Source organism: Temnothorax americanus, unplaced genomic scaffold (genome assembly GCF_048541705.1).
Source record: "Temnothorax americanus isolate GAGA-0224 unplaced genomic scaffold, ASM4854170v1 Scaffold18, whole genome shotgun sequence".
In the NCBI taxonomy this organism is placed as follows: Eukaryota; Metazoa; Arthropoda; class Insecta; order Hymenoptera; family Formicidae; genus Temnothorax; species Temnothorax americanus.
In genome coordinates, this window is record NW_027509318.1 from 2,012,836 (window position 1) to 2,031,268 (window position 18,433).

The 18,433-nt window shown below is 40.5% G+C and overlaps 2 protein-coding genes across 7 annotated transcripts in view; one reads left to right on the forward strand and one right to left on the reverse strand.

Moving 5' to 3' along the window:
* Positions 1-10,699, reverse strand: part of LOC143896237 (uncharacterized) — a 69,580-nt gene extending 58,881 nt beyond the window's left edge. The window contains exons 1-2 of the mRNA XM_077403939.1: positions 10,465-10,699; positions 10,069-10,115 (exon numbers count right to left, since the gene is read on the reverse strand). The gene's annotated coding sequence lies outside the window, so the exon portion shown is untranslated. The remainder of the gene's footprint in view (positions 1-10,068; positions 10,116-10,464) is intronic.
* Positions 1-18,433, forward strand: part of Mwh (multiple wing hairs) — a 48,116-nt gene that overhangs the window by 22,961 nt on the left and 6,722 nt on the right. For 4 of the 6 annotated variants that reach the window (XM_077403910.1, XM_077403911.1, XM_077403912.1 and 1 more), the window contains 2 exons: positions 3,180-3,252; positions 6,559-6,788. In XM_077403910.1, coding sequence (XP_077260036.1) covers positions 3,180-3,252; positions 6,559-6,788 — 303 coding nt within the window. Of the gene's footprint in view, positions 1-3,179; positions 3,253-6,558; positions 6,789-12,657; positions 12,852-16,561; positions 17,530-18,433 lie in introns of those variants that run through there. The other 2 variants (XM_077403915.1, XM_077403914.1) reach the window with 2 other exon arrangements.

Sequence of the window (18,433 nt, forward strand, 5' to 3'; positions counted from 1 at the left end):
CGCGCGCGCTTGCATGTATATACGTGTGCCGGCGTAGCGGACGCACGTAGATGCGCAGATATATCGGGTAATCCACGCGTGCACATGCGGTGACTTAACCGCACTCGCGCGCGGGTCAATGCCTCGACGGTTTCCGAGTAGTAGGGTACGCACTTACGCCGCGTACCTTTTCCTTCGCGTTATACCCAAGCACGCGTTTCAAGTGTACCCGCATACGTACGTACGCACGTGTTCGTCGCGGGCTTCGGGCTTCCGTGAGGGAAGTCCACGCGTGTGACACCCGAGAGTATAGAGAGCGACATCGGATAATCCTTGAGAAGTCAGCGTGCCGTTCTCAGAATTTCGATGTAATTGATTGAATTTCTTACGTTCGAGAACATAATTTTATGGAAAAATTTTTACGAAAAAATTAAATTTTTATTGCAAAATTTTCAACAATTTCTCTCCATCTTTATGTCACACGATCCCGATTAAAATAAAAAAGTTAAAACGTGAACTCTCTGTTTAGATGTGTGTCTCGCACAACAAAAATACTATAACATTTTGTATTTATTTTTTATATTTAATTGTCAGATTTTTGTTTTCTTAAGCATATATTTTTAAGCACAAGCTTTTTGGGATCTCTGGAGTTTCCTATAGGAAAGAGCCAGAGAGTCTCTCAGTTCTGCCGAAATTCTGAAAACAAAACACTGACTTCATAAAAGTTCTCATTTGGAATACATTGAGATAGATCAAATCAATATTCATGAAAGTAAGCAGATTAACTGAAATGAAGTAATTAAATAGCACAATTGTTACAATTTTGTTTGTTTTTCTAAATCAATTATACATCTTACACGCATTATACACTGCAAATTTTCCTACGACAGTTTCATGTTAACATTGTTAACACGTATACGCGATTGAACATCCGACTAGAAAGTCAATCGCGTGATACAAGATTCACAGCGCGCCGTTTAATATACCGGTTTGTAACGCAGCGCTAATGTTACGAATAGTAACCTTTAAATCGAATTACGGGAATCGGTGATTACGGTTACGGTGGTGATTTGTAAGGTCACGACGCGACCGTCAAACATCATGGTACATACATCTCCGATCCACTCGGCTTGCCATCGAAGGCATCGATGCCGCGATGGCACGATCATACACGGTCGATCGTGACCGCGACACGATCGTATAACTCCCATTATTATCATCGGGCAACCTAGAAAACTAAGCATCCGTGGTCCCTGTCCTCGTAATGTTATACGTGGTAGAATCCATTGCACCGCGCAGCAGTCGGACCGTGAAATGCCAGAGCGCTCGCGAGAGGAGTCTCCGCCTTTATCTCTCGACGGATAAGATTGTATCTGCATACCGGACAGGTGCGCAAGTGTGAAACGCAATTACCGGCGCGATAACCAGAATCTCTCGCGCTAATACAATTGCGATTATTACCGCGAGTAATCGTGCGAGATCATCGTGACGCTGCGATATAAATCGCACATTCGAGCGAAGCGTCAAAAGTTAATGATGGAAGACCTCCTTATTAATTAAAGTCCTTCTTATTGAATCAATTTCTGATGGGGAGTTTTCTCTCTCTCTCACTCTCGCCAAAACATTTAAGTAATAGGATAAAAATAGTAGGAGATGTGAGTGGACGGCAAACGAGGCAGACTGAGAATATTATAGAATTCAATATTGCAGGACGAGAAGCGCACAGAAAAGTATATTTTATGAAGGTTTGAACATGTATAACGCCCTGCCGATAAAAATTAAGCACGGCGAAAGAATTGAACCTTTCAAACGTAGGTTAAGAGAATATATTGTACCTCATGTAGAGGAATTAATTTAACGATATTTTATGTAAAAAAAATAGCCGAGAAGGCTAATAAAGCTCGATCAACCTCTCGATAAAATATACATCATGTATTCCTGAAGAATTCGGAAATCTATCGCGAAATTCTTTACGCATCTTGCGATTTTCGGGCTCTCGATCACGAGATGCGTATATACGTTTCTCCAGAAGAGAGGATAAGCGAATTTCTCAAGAATCGGGCGGAATGGAAACGTAGAACGAGCGAAATAGCGATGAAAATTAATTTCCATTTTTGTTACAATAACGCATATATACGGTGCTGGTACGCGCCATCGCCTCCGTCCTGGCGGAACGCACCGCGTGAGTGAGGTACCGTTTGAAAATACCACGAAGCAAATTCCGCGGAATCGCTCTACAGCACGGTACGGACGATCGACAGCGCGAGCGCGATGTGCGTGACTCTTTAATTAAACACAACGTTCTGCATTGTATGAAAGTGACCAAGAGAGAGATGGCATTTTTTCAAGAAGAACAATGCTCTTAACTGTCTTGAGAAATTTTCCGCCTCGCGCTTTCTTCGAATCGGATGCGGTAGGAATTCAATGCCACTTCCGCTTCTTCATTCGCATTGAATTGCGAAACGTCATCGGAAACGATGTTGCAGAAATTTTGTCCTTGCGTTATACGTCGAAATAAATTAATTCTTTTTGCGTATCGTCATGCGCGGATTAATATAATATATATAGCTATGCGCTTTTACAAATTGTCGTAAAGTTTAGTTTCATAAAAAATCCGGAGTACACACTTTTAAAGGATGAAATTTAAATATCTCGACTTAAATAACACTTTGTTATTTTTAATTACCCATATATGTCGAAATTTATTATTTTAACACAAAATAGTATTATTTTAACTTTATTGGTTTAGTTAAATTAACGACATATTGAGTAAGAGCAGTGACGACCTACAGGAATGGTAAAAAACGACTCAAATTGAGTAGAATTTGACACTATAAATTTAACTGTGCATACAAATTGAATTGTATCTAATATATGTGTAAAATAAGAAAAAAAATAGTTTTCCATATTATTCTAAAATATAGTTTAAAAAAACAATCAATGTTTCAAAAATGCTATTAAATGCTACTAAAATTACTAATTTTGGTATACAGAAGAAAAAAAATTCACATTCTTTTAATGTTTCTCTCGTAATCTAGCAGCAAAAACAAGGAAAACACAAGTCAACCTTTACTTCGTTGTGATTTCGTTGTACTTTCAATTTTAAATACACATTTTTTAAGTAAACAATAAAATAAAATCGTGAATCATATACTATACCCGTTCACTTTCTGAAGCATTTTTTTTCTGTGATTTTTCAGCGAGTCGGACATGGCGCCCAATGCGGAGGAGGAACTGCTGGTTGTGAAACCATGGGGACCGCAACCGGAAAAGGTAAGGCAACGCTAAGTGAATTACGGCGTACGTAACCGATGTTAACGAACACGCTGAAAACGATTGTGTCGCACGTCGCCGTCGCCGCGTCGGCTTACTTCGCCGGCGTGTAAACAGGCGCGGAAGCTTTATGATGTAACCGGAGCCGCGTTAAATATAGCCGTTCCACGACTTCCACGGCGTGCGACGACCGGCATCAGGAAGTTTCCGATTAGCATATCTTTCAACTTTGAGTAAATATACATAGGAGACAGGCCAGACCGGCATCGGCAGCAGGACGACCGATCGTCATTTTGCGCTACGCGCACCGTGAGAACCCCATCGCCTCTTTTAAACCCGGTTCGAGCGCGTACGACAAGAAAGAGGATATTATAATATTAAGAGAACAGAGCTGGCCTTGCCGAGCTGAAGTGGCAAGTCACTTCCCGCCTTGACCTTGTCGCTAACGGCATACGCGCGCGTACAGCTTGATTATATATTGCACATGCGGTGTCTCATAAATATTCCCGCACGTCTTTCCCACTGGTTTATGATATTTTGCTTTTTGCACTACGAGAGATAATATATATATATATCTCATACTCTGTCACACGCGCGATTAATGAATATCAATTTCCGCGATACAATTTCTCTTCCAATTAAACCAATACATATGTCTTGATATCGCGATCATTAGCGAATCTTGCTCATGTGCGTTAAAATTTATGGTTTATACAAGTTTATTTTACAGTACGTAATAGTCGATATCAATATATGCCGTGAGATAACGATAATTATCCATGAACAATTTAATTAATCAGGGATAAACGTATATCTGTTTCGTCGTTTTATCACATCCGTGCGTTAATTCAAAAACTATCCAAAAAGGCGGATCGCCAACGCGTAAGTAAGTAGTTTCACTTCAACGCGCATGAAAGTCGCGGATTTTACGAGTGTTCAGATCGAAATTGCTCAATTGCGTCGGATGAAAATGGAAATCGCGGACGGACTCGAAATTAGATCGACTGCGTGACGAGATATCGCGTATATGTGCGCGCAGCCATACGACGATGTTCCATCGTTGCGGGAAAGTCTCGGCGGCGATTTCACTTAAATTGCGGAAGGGACGCGTAAAATAAATGTAAAGCTGATGGCGTATCGAAAGTGTTGTTATTAACACTTTCGATAAATCATCAATTTTATAAGCCGCGTGCGCGCCACACACATCAACCTCGCGTTTTATACTTTCGCTCCAAAGTTAGAAATTTAAAAGAAGCGGAGGATAAAAAAAAAATAGCTCGTTTTCTTTTCCCGACACGTTGCGCGAACGCATCCCCCGTAAGTTAATTAATAAGCAAGTTATTGCTATAGAATCTTATCTCTCATCATCACAATGTCACGTAAAGACGAGCCAAAACGAAGGCGACGTCGGCACGCGTCGTATCTCGCTGTAACGAGATCCAATCAAGAACGTTCCTCGTGGATGTAATAAACAATAAGTACTCGAGCGTGATTGATCGTGATTGCTAATGATCCTCACGTCGTGTAATCGATTTAAAATTCGCGCTTTCTAAAAGCCATCCAATTTTTTTTCTCTTCTATTAATCGCCGGACGATCCAGCTGTAATTTCGCTGATAATACCCGTCGCATCCGCGATCTTCGATTTCCGACATATAATCTTACAAGTCCGCTGTATAAAATCAATACTCGGAAAATTCAACGCAAAGGATAACACAGAGAATGTTTATTTTCGAGACGATGCATCGCGATGTGTATACGGGAAGGAGCAAGCGCGTTCTGAGCGACCGATCAGGGTAGACGTGGTGCGCGTAAACGGTGTTAAGAAATTATATCGAGGTATATTCTCACTGTCACGCTGCGTTCTCCGCTGTCATAAATAGTGTTTATTTACTCGCGAGCGAGAGCCGCGAGTGAATGCGATCGACCGCGACGATGCGATAACCGCGGACGAGATGTACGTACGACCGCAAACCAGAGAGGCGAGAATATCGTGGGTTTTTCGATTTCCTTTCTATTTTGTTCCCCTCCTTTTTTTGTTCTTCCTTCAAACCTGCATCTGGACAAACTCCTACAAACTCCGTCTGTATTTTTTACTATTTATGCATCAACGTCTGCTTCATTTGTACGAATAAAAACGGGATAATTTTAAGGAATTCTCTCGTATGGTTTATTTATAATTGGGAGTCTGAATCTTCTTCAATGATCGCGCTTGCTGCGATTTCTCAAGACGGCTCGTTCGATTAACCCCGCGCGCTGCCGTTTGATAAGCGTGCGTTATATTGAAATAGAAGAACCGTACGCGCTTACGGGAACGATTCAGAATGTAATTGACTCATTTGAATAATTTATACCGCTTCCGTGTGCGTCAATAGCGGATTGCTTCATAATTTATATACATTCTACGTTAACCGTATAAGCATGAAAGTAAATCAATTTTACGTAATTTGTTCGCGTGCGGAGTACAACAGCACGTATTAGGAAGCATCGCTGATTAGAATCGCTTCCCGAAACACTTAAAAGTGAGAAAGGCTCGATGTGTGTATTTTATTGTCGCGACGAAAACGGAATAAATTTATTCGCACAAAGTATTCAGTTTTGTGATTTTATTGATATTAATGCAAATTAAAGTTCATTAATGGCAAATAATGAATCGATTTGTCATGCATAAGATCTTAGATTAACGACGCGTTTTCTTTTAATCACAAATTTATTAAATTCATTTAGAATTTCTTTGATCTCTAAAACACTTGTCTAAATATATTTTAATCTACATATTCGTACTGGTGGAAATCAAACCGTATGAGCAATTGGTTTTGATCATCGATCCTAGTTTCATCGTCGTAACCGTTCTCGTAGCAGCATCCAGCAGCTACCGCCGCAACTTATGGACAACGAGAGAAAACGATAATCACTACGATCCTATCAATTTATGATCGGAAGCGCCCTGAAATTAACCGTAGATATCTTCCTACCCTTCGACATAAATATTTCGTACGTGCATGTAAGCGGCAATAATTCGTGTGCTCTTCGAGATTCACTCGATGTACGAGATACTGACACTGTAATACTAATTCTGTATAGATTAATTAATAAATTAACTCTTCAAGTTAAGACGACATTTCCAACGATGATCATTTCGTCATTACTTTAATGATCTTATATAGAAGGGCTTTATTTCGTCACAGATAAAATCTAATTATTTTCGAAATGTGATATAAAATGTCATTAATAATATAAGCTGATATTTCATGGAATAAAATAATTTAATAATTTTCTTTCCAAACAAATGATCAAACTGTTCGTAGGAACGCTTAAGACCACCCACGTATAATGCCGAAGATTACGCAATCGCGCTGAGACGATGGGGAAGACGCCCATTGGGAACCGTTCAAGACTCTCAAGGTACTCTGCCGTCGACAACCAGTTCGAGTTCCGGTTACGCGTCCGGAAGTGGCGAGATGACCTTGAGACAGTTCACGTCAGTCAGCGAGTTGTTAAATAAACTCAGAGCCGATCTCAGACTCGCATTTCCCAGGTCAGTGCCCTTATAATATACTAATCATTTGTCACTAACAAATATTATAATATTGATTTTTACTAATTTTTTCTAATATTTATTAGATAATATGTATAATAATTATTTGCTTATCGATATATTTAATTTTGATGTGATTTTGATGATTTTTTTAATATTTAATTTTGACGTAAATTATACGTATGATTTAATTAAAAAGCAGTATAGTTTCAAAAAAACAACATCTGAAGAATTTACTCTGTATGTGTGCGGGCAGCTCACACACGTAGGTTTGTCTACGTGCGTACATAGGTATGCCTGTATAAGATCCAACATAGGAAAATTAAGCTTGTCAGAGATAGAAATAATTTTCTATTTTTGCAGTACGAATAACTTGCTTACATTTTTGCATGAATTTTCCTTTTACAGAGAGACGGTATAAAAATATAAAATATATTACAAATGAAGTTAATATATGTATTATAATCTATTGTCTCGAAACGGATAGGCTCGGAAATGGATAGAGCCTAGAAAATATTTTTATAATTCATAATCCTCTGCCGACTTTATACATATATGCATATATAATACATGCGATGTGCGATTGAAACACGACTCGAAACACGATCCTGTTAATACAACACTAACAGTTAATAGAAAAAGTGCTGCATCGTTTAAATCGTATTTCAAGAAGGTGGATCGCAAAATCATAAAGCGAAACCACTTAATATCTTTATATTCTTTTTTCTTATTACTGAGTCGACATATTGGAATCATTTCTCTTTAAAAATGATAAGATTAAACAAATTTATTTAGTTTGACTCGTTAACGTATAACTGTAGTCGCAAATCGCCGGCCGGGATGAGTCTGAGGCTAATCAGACTAATTTTATAATATTAGAAGAGAATAAATAATTATCATTGTTTGCGCCACCAATTTAGGCGTTCGTCTGCTGAAATTATTACAAGCTATATTTTACCAGAAACAAGATTGCTATCGCGACTTTAATTATTATACGACCAATTAGCTAGCTATGTGTCGTGGCCGCGATTACAGGCGCTATACGAATCAATGTGAACAAACGTGCCTCGAGCGTCTCGGCGCGAGACAAACGTCATCGATCTTCCGACTTTAGCGGTGCGAAGCATTGACAGGCGGGGGAGGGGGAGGGGGGCAAAATTTTCTAACGATAACGCGCGATTCTTAATCATCCTCGGACTTAACAGACGTGAATGTTGCGCACGGTTGCGCCATCATGCCCTCGGCATTGCTTTTGCAACCGTGTAAATAATTTTTATGACGTACCGGTTTAGAATCGTGACTAATTCTTGAGAGACATTTCGCTCGCGGGTTCAAGAGTATAACACGAGGGAGAGAGACTTTTTTATTTGCTTAATTAACTTGTCCTATGTTAAAAATAGATAATCAACTGAGAAATAAATCGCCGTTGGCTCTTATTTGCCTTTAATTTATTTCAGTTGATCGTATATCTAAAGAGTTTTATTTTTGTCTAGTTAAAAAGACGTTTTTTTTTATTTTTTCTCTCAAGCGTTGCCCTTTCGACGCTTCCATGAATGTAAGAATTCTCAAGTTGTGAATAATCAAGTCTCGACTAACATAAAAATGTTATAAGCGATTAAGAGGAAAGAATTTTGACGAGCTAGAACGTTTCGCGCGCCTATATCTTCTCCCGTTGAAAAGCCATAAAAGGTAACTGTAAACTGACTCTGCGTATATATTTTTTTTATCGTCCGATGAATATTCGATCGATAATTTCTCTTGCATATGTTATATATTAGTTACGACTCGAAATTAAAGAATTTTCGGATTTGAAAGCGCGAATGTGAGAATTTGGATTTCTGCGTCGTCCGAGTTTCTCTGAATACTTGCCTCGTTTTCGATTTATACTTGGCGTCTCGCGCGAGATTAATATCTTACATCTCACTCATTAGTTCCACTCAGAGAGCGCGAACAGTGAGTGTTATTTTAATCGTTCGCAAATAATTCATACCTACTTCATACTTCCGCGTGTGTTTCTCGCGTGTTATACCTTCAGAAATTCGCTATATTCCGAGAATACGAGAATGAACGAATCTCTCCGCGTTATACAAAATGAGCGCGGTAATCGTTTCCTGTAGAATTTTTCCTTGTAATCGTGTAATAGCCAAAAAGCGCGACACATGGTAAGATATTAAGAAACGGATTCAAATGATAATTAGCATTCGTCACAGTAGGTAAAAATGTCTAGGGAAGATTAATTTAGAAACAAATTTATCTCTGTATAAAAGAAAAATTCATGCAAAAATGTAAGCAAGTTATTCGTGGTGCAAAAATAGAAAATTATTTCTATCTCTGACAAGCTTAATTTTCCTACGTTTGCATGGATCTTATACCAGGCATACACGTACGCACGTAGATAAACCTACGTGTGTGAGCCTCCCACACATACAGAGTAAATTCTTCAGTTGTTTTTTAAAACTATTGCTTTTTAATTAAATCATACGTATAATTTACGTCAAAATTAAATATTAAAAAAATCATCAAAATCACATCAAAATTAAATATATCGATAAGCAAATAATTATTATCTATATATATTATCTAATAAATATTAGAGATTTTCAGATATGAGATACAGAACGCTTTGCCGCTAAATTATTTTAAATAAAAATTTTGATATGTCTGATAATTAATAGAAAAATACTGTACGTGATTCTTTTGTAATATCTCATTTCTCATGCATTCATTTCATTTTTCATTTACGTTGGATTTGTAAAAATTATATTACAAATCCAACGTAAATGAAACGTATGTATGAGAAATGAGATATTATACAAAAGAATCACGTACAGTATTTTTCTATTAATTATTAGACATATCAAAATTCTTATTTAAAATAATAATTAATTTAGCGGTAAAGCGTTCTGTATCTCATATCTGAATCTCATATCTGAATATATTATTTATTCCTACAGTTATTTCCGAAAAAGTTAAAACATTAAATATTGAGAGTATAAAAATATAAAATATACTACAAATGAGAAGTAATATGTATGTATTATGATCTATTGCCTCTCGAAACGGATATAGGCTCGGAAATGGATAGAGCCTAGAAAATATTTTTATAATTCATAATCCTCTGCCGACTTTATATATATGCATATACGTGCGGCGATGTGCGATTGAAACACGACTCGAAACACGATCCCGTTAATACAAAAGTTAATATAGAAAAAGTGCTGCATCGTTTGAATCGTATTATCCATTGCCTCGAAATTGAAATGAAAAAAAAATCACTCACCGGCCGATGCGCAACAGCGGAGTTGTAAGTTGTAGCCCTGCGTTGATCTGCAACATAGAAATAAATATACATCAGCATCAGTGTCCAACATAATCAATACTTAAATAATTATCGCGCCCGTTCGATTTTTAAAACGATTTTAGCAGGTATCCGATTTTAAAATGCTACAGCGCAAAAAAACAATCGCAGCCGCAAATATATCCGCGTTAATTCGTTCGCATAATTAATTCGCCGGAGTAAGTATACTTATAAATCTCGAACGCGGTATTGTACATACGAGTAATTATTCGAATATGTATAACGGGCGGATCAAGTCGCGCGGTCGCCGAAGAAAGTGGCGGAATCCGCCCAGGACACGGCAAAATATAAAACAAATAAATAATAACAATTACTCACCCCCGGTTGCTCCGCCGTCGCCCGATGCCTCTCCCAGGCCTCCTCCTCCTCCTCCGCTCGGTCCACCTCCGTTGGTCCGTTGTCGCTTCTCCATCGGCGCACTCGCACTCACTCACTCACTCACTCACGACGCGGCGACGACGTTCACGCGCGAATGCGCCAAAATCGATGTCGTCGCTTTATAATCGCGCGACACTTTCAACACGGCACTCCCGGTATTAATTTCGCGACGCGGCGCGTATATTTAATTACACGGCGGAGATAAGCTGCGAAGGAAAGCTGGACGATCCACACTCGCGGACGCGCGACGCGCGACGCCCGTGATGCCCCGCACCCCGCAGATAGACGGTTATAAGTAAGATGGCGGAGAGAATTTCGTAAATCGCGCAGCCAACTTCACTCGCCGGACTCCGGAGCAACCGTCGCGCGTCGCGAGAATGTTACACTTGTTGCTCCCACTTGTATGTACTTTTCGCACTTTGAACAACGAATATGTTACAATGTCGAGATTACTTTTACGTATTGAGATATATATATATATAGCGACGTAAGGAATAAATGTATACGATCACCAAATATCGAAACACGATTAAATACGTACAACGTTAATAGAGACTGTGTGATCGCCAATTATAGTAGTAATTAAACACGTCGCGGCGTCACTCGATTTACGGTCCGCTCATCGTCTTTTATCCGCGTTCCGAAAGCGATTCGACGCGATCAAGTTTACGGTTGAGAAAAGCGAGATCGTCCGAAAGAACGTAATCGAAAGTTAATATTATCGAATATGATGTATGTATACTACCTCGGTATATCCATATCAATTCTGAGAAGCATATGTATTAAATAAACATATCACACAGTCCGACGGGCGACGATACGTATATACGTGCGTACGTGTATTCATGTATCGTGGGAATGCGGGAGCGCCGCGCGCCGCGGGCCGCGATAAACACGAATGACGGAGACGGAGTGGGGGGTGTTGACTGCGTCGCGCGCGGTGCGCGGTCGGCCGTTCGGCGTGCCTAGTCAGCTTACCTCTCCTTCATCCCCCCCCTGCCCAACTCGTGTTGCCGAGATTCCGCGGCCCCGTTCTATTTTCCATTATTATACTTACCGATTGTACGCGCATATATAACATCAATTAACGCGTTAAACGTTTTCCTGACATTACGGGTGTGGGAGGAGCAAGTAGCGTGTTCCCGCGACGGTCGCTCCCTGGCGAGTGAAGTTGGCCGCGCGGCGATTAACGAAATTCTCCCCGCCGCGTTAAGCCTATTCTACAACGGGCGCAAAATGCAAAACGCTAGCCGCGATGTGTCGCCTCAGCCAATCGTCCGTGGTACTCATCATTGACGCTTCTGATTGGCTGCCGCGACAACGTTGCAGCTAGCGTTTTGCATTTTGCGTTGTAAAATAGGCTTTAGCTTTACTGCGAGAGTCCGAGAGTGCGAGGCATCGTCACGGGCGTCGAGTGGATCCGTACGCAGCTTCCCTTCGTAGCGTCTCCGCCGTGTAATCAATCTAATTTAAGTACGCGTCGCGTCGCGAGATTATAATACCGTAAGTGCCGTGCAAAGTGTCGAAAATATCGCGCGACCATAAACGACGACGTCGTCGATTTTCGCTCGCGAACGTCGCCGCGTCGTGTCACGTCGTGAGGGAGGTCAGGGAGCGCACCGACGGATCGAGATGCGACAACGGAAACCTGCGGAGGAGGATCTGGAGGAGCGAAAAGAGGAACGGGAGGCCTGAGAGAGATCTGGCGACGACGGGGCGACCCGATGAGTAATTTTATCTTGCTGTCCTGCGCGGTGGGTTCTGTCTTGGCCATTTGTTCAAACGCGACTCGATTCGCCCGTGACACGATATTCATTACTCGTACGATACTGTTTCAAGGTTTAAACTCCGGCCGGCGCAATTTCGTTCGGAATTCGATCTCCAGCGCACAGAGAAGGGATATTACGTGGAGGTGATGTGCCGCATATTACGTCCGGACGATCCGACGCGTTCAACGACGATCGCGAGATTCGTGGCTGTCCTGAAATTAAAGCCCCGCGACGTATCCTGCCGCTCCCCCGAGACGAACGATTTACATGGCGAGAATGATCTACCATACGCTTCGCTCCGAGAGGAAGAGAGAAATGGAGGAGAACAGCGAGGATCCGTTAACTCGGCGGATGATTAAAGACGATGCTCGGCACATTAAATTCTTCCACAGTCTGTCGCCGGTACCAGAGGGATGTTTTAAAAGAGAAACGAACGCGCTGTTGACGGCTCTATCCTCTCGCGCGTTTGCCCCGCGCGCGCGTCATATGGCGGACGAGAATGTCCCAGATAAATGAGTTATAATGCGCTGCGCGCCTCTCGATGTCGGCGTATAACCCGTAAGTAGCGGCTTCGGATAACCGAATGCCGATATTACGGCTAACTGTATAGTGGCGCACCGCTGCAAATCGATCTGGCCGGGACGCGCATCTTCCGTCTTTCGCCGTGGCTGAAACGGCTGAAACGACAGGTGTATCATTCGCAACGAAACCCTGTTAGAGCCCCCTGATTGTACTTTCGCGGATTCGCTGTACGCGACGGCTCGTACGGCGAACGGGTCCTCGAGCGAGGACTCTTTCGTGACGTTTTCACTTATAACGGTAATAGTTACGAGTAGACTTCTCCATAAATTGTATTTTTCGAAAATATTGCTAAGTATGTTATATAAAATTATATGTATATGTCTACACACATACGCACACAAAGAATACAGACGAGATATTTATCGCAATAATTTGCATGATTTTCTAAATACTTGATAATTGTAACTATTTAATAATCTGGTAAACGGTAATTTAATAGAACACAATTATAAATGAAATGAAATAGTTTTTATCTGACGTATAAGATGCGGTACTAAAACTTGCAAAATATTTTCTTTAAATAGATCACCGTGTCGATTAAAAAGTAATCAAATTTAAATTTACATAAAGAATTGTTTAATGTTTTTTAGGAATTTGAATTTGCACGTGTACTATTATCAATATGTGTCAATCATTTTTTACTGAGATTTTTTATATTAGCCTAGCAATTATATGCATCCTGTAATTAACATATATACGTTAACACGGTAATTTTGAGTGAATAAATCTATGCGAAGCAGATCTATTGAATCCAGTAAATCTAGTTTGTACTACTTCACTTTATTTCTTGCATATTGCTTTCGGCAATCAAAACAGTCATCTAAAGTGAAGACATGTCATACAACTTTCTAGTAAATTTACGGAGTCGGCGAGTATAATATCTTCTTAAAGGAAACTCGATAAACTACCATAATTTAACGGAAGTTGACATCGTATCAGAGGATGATAGCGTGAAATTAAAATCACTCCACTTTCTCCTGATAGAATCTAGTTCGGTACTTTATTTATAATTTATTTCATTTCCCCGTGAACACGCGCGGAAATGTTAAATCCTCGTTCAAATCCCAAGAAGGCATATATATATAAAAGAAACTTGAACATTGTAATGACTTATTTAATTGATAAAAATATATAAGTATGGAAATATTACAATTGTAGATTTCCTTATTTAATATAATAGAAAAGCATATATGAAGAGCAAAACTGTAAAACAAACTTGCTGTTTTCGTTCTTTCGAGTTCTGTTTATTAGGAAATTACCAACAGATTCTTTTCTTAATTAAATATGTAGTTATAGCGAGAGATAAAATACGCATATGATCCGACAGAAGAGATATCGTTACGCTGTATTTTTATTATGATGTATTTTTTCACGCAGCAGCGAGCACAGAAAGGAAACGCGCACGAATGTAAGAAACGAAGATGGCGGTGTACGAAATCTTAACAGAGGATTCTTACGTTATGCGAATTAAATCGGCCCTTTGATTAAGTCTCCGAGAGTTCATTTTAGTCAAAGGAAAATAGATACGTAAAAATGTATGAAGCGAAGGGAAACAAAGAAGGGAAAAATCTTTCGGCCGTTTTTTCCTCTTCTTTTTTTCTCTTCCCTCCCTTTCTTACACGAGCGAGTATTAGTCGCCTCGAAGGCGAAGCCTCGACCGGGCACCGAACCCGCCGGTACACTCATAGTCCACAGGTGCTTCCGCTTAGCGTAATAACGAATGCATAACCGCTTCCTAGTACACGCACGATGAAAAACGAGGAAGCTTTTTTCCCCTCTCACACGATATCAGACACCGCTGCCGTTGCCGGTCTTTTTGCGCGGTGCACGTCGATACGTCTGTCATTGTTTGCCCGCGTGCTCGTTCGCCCCTTGAGCACATCTTCTTTCCCGCCGGTTACACCTCAGTGGGTTCCACGATGTGGTTCTTGTATCTGGTTTCTTCATTGTCCTTGAAATGTGTCGAGGTGCACTTGTACTTTGTTCATTAGTCCGCCGTGCAATTATGACTCGGTTAACTCTATCGCACTTGGTTCGTCGATGAGTTCTCGCATATATTCTAACGTATATATTAATGCATATCTATGTAATGTGAGTGTATACCTATATTAAATTAAATTAAAGATTGATATGACATCAATCTTTAATTAGCCAAATATTACCAAGGCAAACCTAAATTTAAACAAAAAAAGAAAAATATTTTTTAAGATTCTACGTACCAATGTTTAATTAATAAAATTTTATTTCGGTTTTCTGCGGTTTTATTATAATTTTACGCATCAGATTCTAAATCGTACAAAACAGATTTAAAATCGAAGTAAAGGATAAAAACTTTTGGCGTGTCTTTCTATGCCTGTAAAATTACGTAATAAAATGAATACTTCGAATTTTAAAAAAATTACGCAAGATTGTCGAGAAATAGACTCGTAATGAGAGAATTGTAATAATGTGAGACGGCACGAAAACGTCATTTTGTCAAGCGATAAGCAATAACGTTGCACAAAAGGGACCAACACGTACACGCTATCATAGACGTTACTTTCATGAATTATATGCATACATTATCATACATTTGTACGTGTAATATTGGGTTTATCCATCGCGATCGAAACACGTTGCCGTTATCGTGGATGTTTTATGCTTTATCAATATTCATGCGCCATGCGCCATGTGCTGCCCAGTGATCCGTACGTATCGAGGCTTCTCTCTCGGCCGGTCTCGACACTCGTTCTTTTGGAATATAGTTGTCCGGTTTCATCGAACTTTTTACCAACGACATCAATCTGTTCTTCGCTACGCACCATTTATTTGCACGAAATGCTGATTGTCAAGAAAAACTGCTTTTTTCAATATAACGAAAAAAAAAAAAGAACGAGAGAAGATAAAGACTATTTGAAAGAAAGGAATCTGTCTGTAATACTTAAGTATCGAGAGAAAGAACTTATATATGTTCGGTGACGGTCACATGTGTTAGTTTTTCTCTTATACTGTCACTCTCATCGTCTACGAGGGCTTTCGTTTTCTCCGAACGCGGTCGCCGTGTGGCATTTTTACGGCGCGGCGCGGGCAACAAAAGCGGATCCTCTGTATTTCGTGCGCGTACTGCGCCGTGGTATTGCGACACCTCGCGCATTATGCATAATACGCCCGGTAACATGATGCGTCCATTGTTAAGAGGGAAGAGAGAACCGCCCGTCTTCCTCTCCTCTTTCTCTCTCTCGCCTTTCTTTGTCGTTAAACGCGAGAGACGTCGACCGCGGCGATATATAGGAGGCATTTAATACTCATTTGCATGTCCCCCGTGTATTCGATTCACCGCGTGTCACACTGTGTCACACATTCATGCGTGGCTGTTTACAGCAATTTCCGTCTGGACAAAGCCCATTTCGAGAAACATTTTTTTCGGCAAGTTATGCGCCATAACGCCGGATGTTTTGTACTGAACATTTATCTACGGCATTCGAGCCACTCGCGCCTCCGAATATTTTTTTCAACAGCTTTCATAATGCTCGATTCTTCGTAAACCGACGCCGTCGTGGTATCGTAATATAGTCGGACTGTACTTTCGTTCAATGGCTAAGAATCGTTTTTCACGGGATGAAGTTAACGAAGACGTTATTCCCATTGCAGAATTGTTTTTTTTTTCCGCGCGAAATTGTGCCAAGCTAAATTGAAGGGATATGTGGATAAAGGTGATATGTTACGAAAGTTAAGGGCATTAAATAAAGATACTCCGTGCCGAGATCATCTTTCTTTTCGCTTGCATTTCTACCGTTACTTGCAAAATACTACTTTAGCTGTCTTAAGCGTTTAAAGGTTCAAGTGTTTCATACCGTTAAAATAACATTATACAGAAAAGAGATACGAAATGAATGACTTGTTGCCCATATCTACCTTCAATTGATAATCACGGGATCTCGCAGCTTCTTATTAGCCGAAAAACATGTCGATCGGCCATGGCGGTTCTTAAATTTACGGTTTATGCTTATCATTTTCTTTCTCCCTCGTTCGCCGCTACGCGTTGGCGAATAACGGAATGTTGCGCAACGTTTCCGACACTATAAATGGCACGCGAGGCCAGGAATGGTCCTTCTTTGGTCCTGAACGCTTGACAATGCAACGGGACGCTCATGCTAAATTTGGTACAGCGTAAAACACGTGTAATAAAATGCCTCGCGATCAAATTTTTTTATTCTCGATGGAACATTTTTGAACGGATGAACGAGACTAAATTTTTTCTTTTAGCACGATATTCCTCGAAGAAATAAAGAGGAATCGTGTTCGTGAGAATTAGAATGCATTTTATTCGCCTGAGGAGAAAAGATAATCTGCAGTCTCTCAATGAATGATAGAGATTTTCATTATACGATTTGTTTTCACAGAGTGCCCGGACAGCCTGAACTTTGATACGTACAATTCGACACGAATTCTCGTAAAACGCACGAAGACGAGGCCATCCCTCGATGCCAGCTCTTTTATTACGCCATCGCGTGTCTACCAAGCAGCCGCGCGATTAAGGAAATTAAACCGATCGGAGGAAGCTGGAAAAAACCTTAGCAATTACGATAGATTCGATGCGCATCGTTTCCACAAAATCGGAAAAAAAAGGATCGCGAAGTACTCGCGCGCGTATGGACTTGTCACCGCGTGACAGGTATAACGTGTACTCTCTTCTTCTTTCCCGTCCTCACACCTGTTTACCTTAAGGCGTTTGCGGGTAATTGTAAAGGGAAATCGTCTCGCGTAGTGCGCTCTCCGGGCCTGGGCTGAATCCCGAAGACTTTCGCAAAAGGACACTCGGATCGATCGGAGATACGCTAGTGAAGCTCGATTTATGATATGTAGAGTTAAAAACGTCGAATCGATGAAGGAACACGTGTCGTCGAGCCTTTTATCGACGATTAGCTTTGAAATACTAATTGTTCGATGATAAAATTTGTCTCGTTCGTTTTAACCGAGCGAGATGAGTCTCGTAGAGAGATACACAGAGATTGAGGAAGGTCTTTATCCGCAGTACCTTCGAATAAGCGATACTCGGATTCTCACCGAGTCGTGCGTGATGAGAAGAGGCTATCCCCGCGGCGGCCTCGGACAGGTCTCTCTTGTAATGTCTTTGTTAATATATTCAGGAATCGATGATGATCGATTCCTCCGTCCAATCACGAAGTCGCCCTCTTCGTGGTGACAATCTCGGGGGGAAAAAACTCGCTGAGCTGCACGCGCATAAACCGGATCGGTTTTCTTGCCGAGCGAGAAGCTCCGTAATTATGTAATTACTAGGTTTTTTTCTTTGTATTTTAATATCTTCAACGCTTACGCGACGATTTTTGTCCGTAGGATAAGAATGTTATTACAACCAGTATTCATTGGCGTAACTACCGGTATGTTTAAGTTTAGACGAGAAGTCCCCTTAGCCGTAAACATGTAATATCTGAAATGAATGTACATACGCTCAGTGGCAGAATCACGGTTCAAATTTGCAGAACGACCGGAGTCGCTCCGTATATATTTTCCGTTTGTATATATTTTCCAACATCGAACAGGTTTGTCTACAGTTT